Here is a 12,086-nt window from a genome sequence, read left to right as displayed (position 1 = left end):
GATAAATTATATGAGGTGAGACCGCATCTAAACTTACTAAATATCACCACATTTTACTATTGGAAATATGAAGTCTCTTTTAGATTTCAGATGCGAGAATGCATTATTCCTTTTGCAAATTCCTATTGAGAGTGTAGAATTAGCCTGAAATAGATCAGCAACAGGAAGACCTAGTAAATTCAGCATTCAAAAGCCATTGCATGGAGATGGTAGACATTTTATCGCAAAGTCCGTTGATAACAAAAGATTCTGTTGTAAAGAGTACCATAGCCAGACTGTTTATTGATGCAAAGTGTGTAATGTAGCTTTACATCATGATTGTAATCAAGTTTTTCATGCTTGAATCTTCCAAATGAAATAATCTGTATTTGTAAAAAAAATACAATGTATATTTTAATTTTAAATTAATTACAAGTAAAGTGATTTGTAGATTTATAAAACGTTATACAGCTAAAAAGTATTCCTGCGCTCCACTCAAAAGAAACATCACACGAGTACAATCCTACTTACTAAACATCCGTAGTCTTATTCCGCTGACGTTGTACGAACGCAACACTCGCTTTTTCCACAGGTAAGAGCATTCTTTTTTATTTTCAATGTAAATTTATGTTATAAATGCTTAATTTAATATTTGTTATTATTTTCATGAGAAAAGAAACATTCCTTGTAGTTTTGGCGGCTAATGGGTTAAAACAAACAATTTTGCCACTCTTGACATATATCATTCAAATTTCAAAATCTACTGAAGTATCAGTGGTGCACTGTATAAACTATACAACTGTAGGGTCTTCCGTGCCAGCCATGCTGTTAACAATACTATTTTTCCATCAAAAGTATTATTTGCTTTTATGCTACTTTATTTTGAAAAGAAATTTATTCATGAAAAATGTTTTATTGAATCACAAAGAAAAATTATTAATATAACATATAAGTTTAAAACAATAACAGGAAAGAGGGCGGGCAATTAATGTAATGTAAAAATTTCATATAAAGGATTTTTCATTTATTTTTTCCTAACTCTTGTTTTCCTATAACTTTAATACAAACGGTATGATGACACTAGTGATTAAAACACATTCAAAACACAAAATACTTCATCAGATATGCTGAATAAATGATGAATTAAAGTGCTGAATAAATGCATTGATCACAAATTAAAGTTTTTTTCAAAATTTTCTTTTTTTTTTTTTAATTTCAAGTGAAAAAAAACATTTATTTATTTATATATCTTTCAGTAATCTTGAAGGTTACTATAGGGATTTCAAACCTGACTCAAAAAGAGGAGCATTCAGTTGATGATGTATAAAAGAATAAATTTGGATTTAAATTTTGATTTCATCTTCCTTTAATAAGATTTCATGACTGTTAGCAAACAAAAAGCTCTAACTGTATTTTTTCATCAAAATTGCTGGAGTGACTGTAAGAATATTGTAACTGAATATTCATAAAAGGTTATTTTCATTATTTGCTGTAAAAGTTTTTTTAGCTTCCATCTACCCTTTTTCAGGAACCTATATTTCAGGAACATTGTGCTTTACTTAAAAAAAGAAAAATATATATACAGTCAAAAGTCTTTAATCCGGACTCGTCGGGACTTCGGCGATTCCGGATTATCGATTTTTCCGGATTATAGATCATCAGTTTAAATCTGGTAAGATGGCATGCAGAAATTATAAAATTAAAAATATGAAACCGTAATTTATAAAATAATGAGCAATTATGATCTAAGGGGTATCAAAATTTACCAAAAAAGAAGCCTAATATTTATTTGTTTACTTTATTAAACATTTCTTTTAACGTGCGGATGCGTAAAGCATACCTTACGCATAGCCGAAATTAGAAAATTGCAACCAGAAAACTATTTGATTTGTATTCGTGATATTTATAATGACGAGGAATTTGATTTAAATCATATCAAAGACGAAGTACATCGAAATTAAATACTACATTTAGTAAGGAATTATAAGCCGAATAAAATAAAAACATCTGCCCTGAAGATAACGATAGTGTTGACAAATCAACTTCCAGTTCATTGTGCGCCGCGACGTCCCACCCACGCGCAGAGCAGCGTGAAATTGATAAACAGATTTCCGAACGGTTAGATAAACAAAGAATATGCCTTTATCCATTTTTTGTAGCAATTCGTTTTTTGTTTGATGGACATCGAAACATACTTTCGTTTTCTAGATCCTTTGGGAGCTCCAGCATCGGAAATTCTATTTGACATAATCGAAAGTTCAAGCTTACTTTAGAAAATTGCTCTTACAGTCTGCAAAAAATAATAAGCCGGATCCAATTCGAAGATTAAGGAACAACGCAATCATCAACATTAACTGAAATAGATAATTAGATAATTTTAGCTTATACTATCCGTTATACATTAAACGCGTACGCGAAAACGTATTCTGCATTTGCGCAGACGCATATGCACAGTCGTAAATGTCTTGGGTGCACGAGTAAAACGCCTATGCTCACGCGTCAATGCGGCGCATGCGCAGAAAGATTTTAGCTTTGAGGTCCGGATTATAGATCATTCCGGATTATGGGTGTCCGAATTAACGACTTTTGACTGTATATATATATAATTCCATGATGTTTTGGAGAAATCGATTGTGTCCAAGGTGTTATTCTACCTCAGATGGATGTTAACTTGTATAACATGAAGAGTAAAAACTCCAGTGATGGATTAACAGTTAAGCAAAATAAGGACATGCATTGGGCATCAAGGAAAGAGGACTCTACAAACATCTCCCATTACTGATTTTACCAGAGAATGTAGGCAGCTAAACGAAGATCGAGAGAGAAGAAATGAAGAAACAAATTGGCGTAAATGTATGTGGGGCACTAAAATCTTTTAAATGCTTAGGGCTCGTAAATATCTTAATCTATCTCATAAATATATTAATCTATTAACAAACTGAAATTACTTTTAAACGTTCCATCATTCTCTTTTAGATATTCTTAACATTCATCATACTTTATCAGAAAATTTTTTATATTATATATCAGGCATGACAAACTCGTAGTAAGCTAGCTGCATGAAGCCCTTGACTCATTTTTTGGCAGCTCTTAGCCTCACATTTTATCGCCCTGAGAAAATAACATAAAATATACAATACATTAATAAAACTAGAATTCCACAAAGACTTGAAACACTTCCTAACTAATGCTAAGTACAAAACAACTTCAGATTAGCCTGTTTTGCACAAAATGTATGCATAAAGTTTCAGTACATGAAGACAAAATTCAAAGAAAGATTCCACTACATCAGATCTATTGAAAATTACCCTATTTGACGGCATATAAGATGCACTGGCATATAAGACACACCCTTATTTAGACGGCCACACACAAGGGAAAAAAGTTTCAATAGCGTGGTTTCTTTTAGTTCTCACGTTTCGTAAAAGCCAAATAAACAATTATTGAATGCAATTACCTTCACGTATAAGACTGTGTTCTTCACGTATAAGACGCAGGTAACATTTTTGAGACCAAATTTAGGAAAAAAAGTGCGTCTTATATGCCGTAAAATACGGTAGCTCTCCCTGTTTACAGCCTATTTTTCAACTACTGAATTTTTCAACCACTTACTCCAGTTTGAAGATGGAATTAATACAAATTTAGTTTGACTCAAAGCTAAAACAAAATTTCAATGAAATGGATATCACATAATTTTACAAATACTTGTCTGCCTAATTCCCCAGAGCTGCAAATTTGCATTAAACACCAATTTCCACATTCAAGTCCACATATTAGTGGGAATAACTTTTATGATTTATGTAAAGAAACAAGCTCTACGGAGATTCAGATTAGCGTTCATCTGGCCTTTGTTCTGAAAATTGATAGTACAAGCATCATGTCTCCAGACATCCAAAACCATGTTGTACAAAAAAGACATCGTGTGGACAGGTGTCGGGGGGGGGGGAATAAATATCCATCTGCTATTTGTATTTCCTTTTGTTTATTCTCTTGTACAAAGAAATGCAGTATTAAGTATTTTTTTTAATATTATGCACTGATAATTATTTGGACCACATGAAATTCCGAGTTTGATATACCTGCTGTACATTATTACCATGTGAATTCCATTAAAGTAAATTTAGTTTAATAATATTCAACAATATACCTCTAATTCATCATAGCATAATATTTTGAAGAGGAGTAATTTGATTTTGACAGAATATTTGACTCACTAAATCACACATTTTATCCAGAAAGATAATTAATTCTACCTTAACTACGGATATGTTTTACCCGATCAGTCTCATATAATTACAGGTATTTTTAATGGCACAGGAATGGAATGAAAATGCTGTTAAGTTAAATACATTTTTGCTTCTCTTTAAAATTTACTAATGCAATGAATAAAAAATTAAAATTAAAAATTTAATAAAAGAACTCCTATCAGATTTATTTAAATCCAATTTTCCAACACAAACATGAAGAAAGAAGCAGACAACAGCATAAATGAGAAGTTCACTTCATGCTGAGGCCTCTAATCAGATGTTTAACATATAATCTGAGTTGGTAGTAGTCTAGTCTTAACATGTAATTAAAATTCTGCAAGTAATTATCAATATCACAATTTCTAGCTTTCTAGAAGAACTGTTTGTTGGTTACTTCGTCCTCAGTGTTTTATCTAATTTATGAATAAGCAGGAACTGAATTTAGAAAAGTGAAAGAAGAGGGTAAAAGAATTAATATATTAACTGGAAATGAACTTGGATATGGAAAATTATTTCACAACATGAAAATCTGTCGCCATTAATTTCCTTAGATTTTGCTGAAAAGAAATAAAACATTTCAGCTTGCTTTTCAGATACCTCAGATTGCACTCTCTTTTTTTTAGTCCAAAGGGATTTGAATCCTGAAGGACTATTAGTTTCGTTTTGGCATTTTGCGTCGGACTCATAAATGTTGGTTCACTTTTCAAACTGTTGCCACAAAATGTTAGAGTCCTGCATTATATTTGAAGAAATTAAATAATGAAAAATCTGCATAAATGTATGTATATTTCTCGTATTGTGATAAAACAACGGTACATAGAGTCATCGAATTTTGAATAACGTAATCCTCCAACGAATATGAGCATGTGGAAGACCAAATTTGAAATTTGAAATTTGTTTTATGATCGATTTCCTATTTTTTAAAACTTTGACGAATTTTTGATTAACAAACTCAAGGATTTCAAAGCGAGCAATGGCAACGTTGTGCAGAAAAAACATTTTTATCTCCAGCACGTGAGTCTCTGTATCGGAAATTCTAAAGATATGCTCGTTTTAAAACTATTTTGCGATATTGCTGTTGCACTGGATCTTATAGTTTAAGTGCAAGGAACATGATATTTAATAAAGAAAGGTAACACACAAAATGTTAAAAGACGCCCCTTTGGACATAATTTAAAATCTGAAACATTTCAGATTTTCTTTCTTTTTCTTTTTTTTTTTTTTTAATTTCTTGCATCAACCATGGATAGAGTTTCTTCTCGGAAATGATGTGGAGATTGCTCAAAATTTTCATTGAATCGTTATAATAAATTCCAGTTTGCCAAATTCTGAAATATGAATCTCTTCTCTATTGCAGATGTGGCCATTTTGTCTGCTGAGTCACATGGCACACATTGATCACTTAGGATACTACACAAATGCTAAAGGGGGAAGGAACTTGCTATCTGCATGCTATTCATATTTCATTATGGTTTATCTCACTGCATAATTTTCATGTAAGAAGTTCTGATCAGTTAATCCTAAAGGCATTTCAAAAGCTCAGTTTAAAAAAAAATTGGAGCTGGCATTATAGATTTTGGAAATATTAGAATCTTTTTTTAGGAAAAAATATCAGAGGTGGGAAATCATTACTGCATGAAATACTACAAAATCAGAAAACTGCAATATATTTTATACATTCTATAATTTATTATAATATAGAATACTTTCAAAATACCCAATCTATATTTTCAGCATAAAATATTTTTTAGAAAAAGCACAATTTTAATTAGAATTAAGAAACTTCTGATAAGATTTTGAATTTGATGAATTTTTTAAATTCTTTTTCATCATAATCCAAATATTTATTCCTATTTCTAACTCCTAAGTAATAACATTATATCTTTCTGTTTCAAAATTATAGCAAACATAATTAAGAAATTAATTAAATAATATTAATTAACATAATTATAGCAAACATAACTTTATATAGATTAAAAAATCTTCTTGAAAATTTCACTACACATTATTTATTAATATTAGACATTATTCAACAATCATAAATTACAATTTAATTTTTTGATTCTTGCTCACTTTCACATCAACTGCTAAACATATACTAATAGAAGGTTCTATTATTCTTTCAAAATAAGCATTTTGACATATATATATATATTTATATATATAATTTGTATATATATATATAAGAATTTGAACGTGTTTATATATATATAAATTTTCTTAAGCTGATGAGTGCATTTAATTCCCAGTATGTCTAAGACTTTCACACTGCAAATGTTTGTAAGGCCCAACCCCCCTTCTTTATAAGAGGTAAATGGTTTTCAGCTGTGATCATTTTAATGTATATAATTTAATAAAATTTTAACATATTAATTCTGATTAGCATTAGATTTCCCCTTTTTATATATATGACCAGAAAAAGAACTAGAACTAATTCAAAGTTAAAAATATTCCTCTATAATTTTGAATTAATATTCCCTGAACCATATTTACAATTTTTTACATATAACTATTCCTAATTCATTTACATCGATCCTTCTTATCATTAAGTTTCACACATAATAATTTAATATCATTATTCATAATTTTATAACTCATTTTCATGACAAATGGTATTTTTCATTATTCATTATAAAAATATTCCAATTTTTATTATTCTTAAATTAATCACAAAATTTTCACAAAGTCTATATATATAACAAATATTATAATAAATTTTAAAATGCTTTCCTAACTAAATTATTTGAAACTATTTTAATCAGTTAATCTAAGAAACATAAGTAGATAATATAAGGGACCACTGCATGCTCAAAGTTTGTTCCTTGAGAGCAGTTGCTATTGATCGAGGATTTTCTCCCATGATCTTTGATAAAGCTGTTAAAAAATTTTCAGATTTCCATCAAAGAAGACGTTCCACTGTTAGAAATAATATTAATGATCTTGTCGTGCTTCCACTTTATCCTTCTGTTAGTTATAAAGTTGCATGGATTCTCTAAAAATTAAATTTTCAAGTCAGTTTCTCCCCTATCAATAAAATTCACGGTTCGTTTCTAAAAGATTGCGTTTCTGACTTTTTTTTGTAGTATATCGTGGAATTTGTAGTATATCGTGTCAGTGTGGCTTGAGATATATTGGCCAAACAAAAAGAGCGTTAAAGTTTTATATCAAGGAACATGAATCTTCTGTTCGAAAAGGCGAAATTAACAAGTCTTCAATAGTGTATCATAGTTGGAAATTTAATCATAATTTTAATTTTGGATCTGCAAAAATTATCCAATAGGCTTCTTCCGTTGGTAAATTGCATTTTCTTGAGGCTTTTCATATTCACAAGGATTTAGTATGTTTAGTGAATGATTTTAAGTCCAATCCAGTCCTCCCTAACACCTTTAAAATTCTATTAATATAATTCTTGGTTATTATTTTTGCCGATAGATGGCATTACCTCCTTGCTTTTGGTACTACCGAAGGATATAAAAAACCATTACAGAGGTTGCTTTCCCTTTATTCAAAGTTCAGACTTGGTGCGTGAAGGTGCAATTGCCCCTCGCTCCCTATTTTTTGACTTGGCTGATTTTTTTTGCATTTTAGTTTATGTGTTTTATGTTTGATCAGATAGCCTGGCTCAGAAAAAGTAGGTGGCCAGTGTAACTCTGATTCAAAACCCGGTTACGACTAACTGCACTGCTGATAACGACCACGTGTTTCTGAGACTCCTTTGCCAATGCTTTATTTTTCTTCTTTTTTCCCTTTCTAGTAATTTCATTTTCCTGATGAGGAGGGACCTTTAGCTGCCCTCGAAATAGATTGTTTTAATATATGTATGATAAATACAAGGTTGTTATTGCGATTTTGATTGTCACATTGTCGTGTTTCTCTTCTATTTTAAACCTAGCTATATCAGCTGTCAAAATAAATAAGGATTATGGGACATGGATGTGATGTTGTGAATTGGCTGTGAAAAAATACAATTAAACCCTTCATTGGAGGGGGGGGGAACCAATATATTACTTGTAACAATATCTGTTGCAACAATTTGTCATTAAAACCCATTTTAAAGTCGGAAAATTTTGAGTTCTGATGGCCGAATTTCAAATTTTTTTAGTTCTGATGTTCTGTTTTGATTGCTCTGTCGATGCTTTGTTTACTTGTTGGCACATTTAATTTAATTACTTTGTAGGGTTTATATTTATTTTAACTAACATTTATTTTAAGTTATCTTTCTTGTCTAGCCTTTACTTTCCCTTAGAATTGCCAGTGCTAGAGTATGTAAATTGTAGTAGTGCGCAGTATATTTAAATTTAGCAGAAGTAAGTTGAGTTTAAATAGAAAGGAAAAGAGATTGTAGGTGTGCTACTTGAATTGCGAATGTGAATATTGCTCGGTAGAAATTTAGAACCGCGCGTGTTGGCTTGTGTGCCTAGCTCGGCAGATTTTGCTAGATCTCTCAACTGCTTTATCAGTAAGCTCGCTGAATCTCAGCGGTAATTTAAAACGTGGTTAGGTTAGTTTAAGATCTCAGAGCCTCGTGGATAGTGATCTCGCTATTTATTCATCCAGTCATTATTTCTCAGTTCTACGTTGTGTTTCAGTTAAACTGCCGGGTCAGCGTAGTTTGTGAGCGTCAAGTGGACGCATCTGTTATTTTAAAAGTTGAATAAAAAGGGCTTTAAACCCTTCTTACGTTTCTGTGTAAATTCACACTATGTAGCAGTCAGTACCACAGTTTGCTGACAAGTTGGGGCTTCTTGATCTGACAACTTTAATTTCTTTAAATATCATCTTTCCATAAAGAATTATCTGCAATGGCAGATCTGCTTGCAGTGATTTATTTGTTATGAAGTACTATGTGAATAGAATCAAACAAGTGCAAAAAATTTTGAAGTCAGGGAATTGTTAATAATAATTTAAAACCTTTTTGTGAGGGCATATATACAAGGTCTGGCTGAAAAGTTTTATGGCTTACAATATTAACCGTCTGAATAGCACTATCTGTTAGCAGCAAACGGAACTTCCGTATTTGCTGGTGTATAAGACGGTGACGTATAAGATGCACCCCCTTTTTCATACACATTTTTGAAGGATAAAACTTTATTACTGATCATTATAATGATTTTACAGTATTTTAAATATAAAGTAATGCAAATACAAAGTAATACTTTTTTCAAATACCCAGTCTATCTGGAAAAGAACACCTTTCAATCTTCTTTGGCAAAACCCAGACACTCATCTCCAGAGCTAAATGAAGAGTCAATTGAAACCTCTTCTAAATCAGCATCTGAGTCCTCATAAGACATATTGTTCTCTGTATCATCCAGCACATTACTAATGCCACACTTCTTAAATGATTTAACCACTGTCTCTGTTTTCGCAGCATCCCAAGGAGTTTTGACCTATTCACAAACTTGTGAAATGCTAACCCCAAATGAACTGAGTACCGGCGTATAAGGTGCACCCCATTTTTGCTGATGAAGGCACAAAAAAGGCATTTATTGTTGCAAACCGGGAAAATAACTACTCGTGAGATTGCTGAGAGATTAAATTTATCGAATTCAATCGTTCATGGTCATTTGAAATGCCTAAATTTAATCTCAAAACTCGACATAAGGGATCCTCATGTTTTTAAATCTTCCGTGTATGCTATAGAGAACCTTACAATTTTAAGGTTAAGAAATATTAAAAAACTAACTGTTGCCTCTCAGGTATTCAAACAACGGATCTTTCAATAATAGATGGATGTGCTAGCTACTTACACCATGAGAGCAGAAATGCAACACTTCCTTATAAATTTACTAAAAGGAAAATAGAACTCCTGTTTAAATATAGAATTAAAAACTTTTTTTTTTTTTTTTTTCCATTCTGAAATGCTGATATTATCTTAAAGTGCACATTAAGCAACTTATACAGAAATTAAAACCAATCATGAAATTTTTTTAAATTTATTTATTCTACTGATAAATGTGATTTGTGATTCTTTAATACATTTGATTTTCCTCAACAATATCCATGATTCTCTCAGCTTAGAAAAACTGATGCTTGCTTAATTTACTATATTACCAAATTTATTCGAATGTATAAGCCACTCATATATAAGACTCTCCTTACATTTTAGGATAAATGTTAAGAAATAAATGAGAATGTAGCTGATTATTTGATTAAACTATAGTTTTGAGTAGAACCTGTTTGATTCTGATTGGACTGAAAGGTAAGCTACACGATTAAATTAAATATTTGAAGATTACACTGAAAAAAAAATTAGGAAGCATCAGCAACACAATGTTGTTATAGAGCATACCATTGACCAGTATAATGGATGTAAGCCTAAACTGAAATCACTCAGCTAGATATGACTATTATAATTAGGTTTAGTTACACAGTTTATATATACTGCAGTTATCTGTGGTTTATTTAGTATTTAGATAGCAAAATCACACTACATAGTCTGACACTAGTAATTAAACTCCTTCCTCTCTTATTCTATAATTTTATCTATCAAAATATTCATTTTCAAGAACCTTCAAAATTTTAGAATAAAAAATGTAGACAAAAAAGGTGAGTGCTTATATTCGAGTTAATATAGTAATTTATTAAATTTAATCTTTTAAGACAAAATATCTAATTTTTTATTGATTTCTAGGAAAGTGTTCTTTTTGATTACCAAAATTCTCTTTATTATTTTCTTTTACCAAAATTCTATTTTATTATGTTCCTTTAGGTTACCAAAATTCTTTTCATTAATTGCGCTTCATAATGTGAACCATTTATGAAACATCATCTATATGTAGCACTCTGTAGATATTTTTGCTGCTCATTGCATATTCAGAATTTGAGACTCAAATTTTAATTTTTTCTTATCAGTTGCATTATCTATTTTTGGAAAACGAGGTTAATGTTATTTTGATTCTGAACAAAGCTTATAGTTAAAAACATTTTTGCATATCAGTAATTTTTTTATCGTTGTTATGACTAATTCCTCAACAAATTGTATGTTTTGGAGCGGAGCAAATATGGTAATTCCATTGCTCTGCATTTAATCATGCAGCCTTTTAGATATTGCCTTTTAAATATTCGTATACCCTATTGTATGCTTTTCTTCACCTTATTCTCAAAAAGATTTTGTTGCTAATTATTTTTCGGTATAAAATTTCAGTATCAATAAAAACGAACATCCACATAAATGGCTAAAACTGTGTTTTCATACGAAATCGCATTAAGTTTTTGTTTTACCTTAACATTTGGTCTAAAATTAGTGATATTTCATATCTCATAGCAATGTAGCATTAGAATCCATTTTTTATTCACAGTCTGTTAAAAATAGATATATTTTCACATTTTTTTTCCTACTCTGGCATTTTTTGCATTTTCATGCATGCAAGCTTTTTCTGTAAAGAGGGCCAAACAGCCTCAAATCATTGCATTCATGCAAAGAGAAGAAATCACATCTCGCTTAATTTTAAATAATCTTATAACAATACAAGATTAAATTAGAAAACTGAATTTAACATACCGTTCACAGAAAGTACTTTGCTGCCAGAAAAATAATCACTTTTCTTCACAGGATCTGGAGCCGAAGATGATCGAGTCACAAGATTTGATGAAAGTTTTCTCTTTCTCATAATATCTAATTCTATAGACGATAAGCTGTTATTTTTGCAAAGTCCTTTCTCTGACTTGGAAAAGATGAAATCTTGTTTGAGAAATTTTGAGCTCTTCTTTAAACTGCAAGTAGAAGAAAATAATTCTCACTTATTTTGCTTTCAAACTGGAAATACAACTTTTACTGTTGATCATTATATATCCATTTTTGCTCAGGCTTCAATTACTATTAAATGATCATTATTATATAAAAAGAAAGAAACTATG

General features: G+C 30.6%; 1 protein-coding gene across 1 annotated transcript in view; it reads right to left on the bottom strand.

Annotated features, from left to right (window-relative positions):
* LOC118198699 (tyrosine-protein phosphatase non-receptor type 13-like) overlaps positions 1–12,086 on the bottom strand; it is a 292,987-nt gene that overhangs the window by 195,980 nt on the left and 84,921 nt on the right. Inside the window, exon 19 of the mRNA XM_085821696.1 lies at positions 11,731–11,942. Coding sequence (XP_085677822.1) covers positions 11,731–11,942 — 212 coding nt within the window. The remainder of the gene's footprint in view (positions 1–11,730; positions 11,943–12,086) is intronic.

This window comes from Stegodyphus dumicola, chromosome 8, assembly GCF_044657685.1.
Source record: "Stegodyphus dumicola isolate Sdum_Otavi_A_Nest chromosome 8, ASM4465768v1".
NCBI lineage: Eukaryota > Metazoa > Arthropoda > Arachnida > Araneae > Eresidae > Stegodyphus > Stegodyphus dumicola.
Note: the sequence above shows the minus strand (reverse complement) of the source record. Positions and strands in the feature narration are given on the sequence as shown.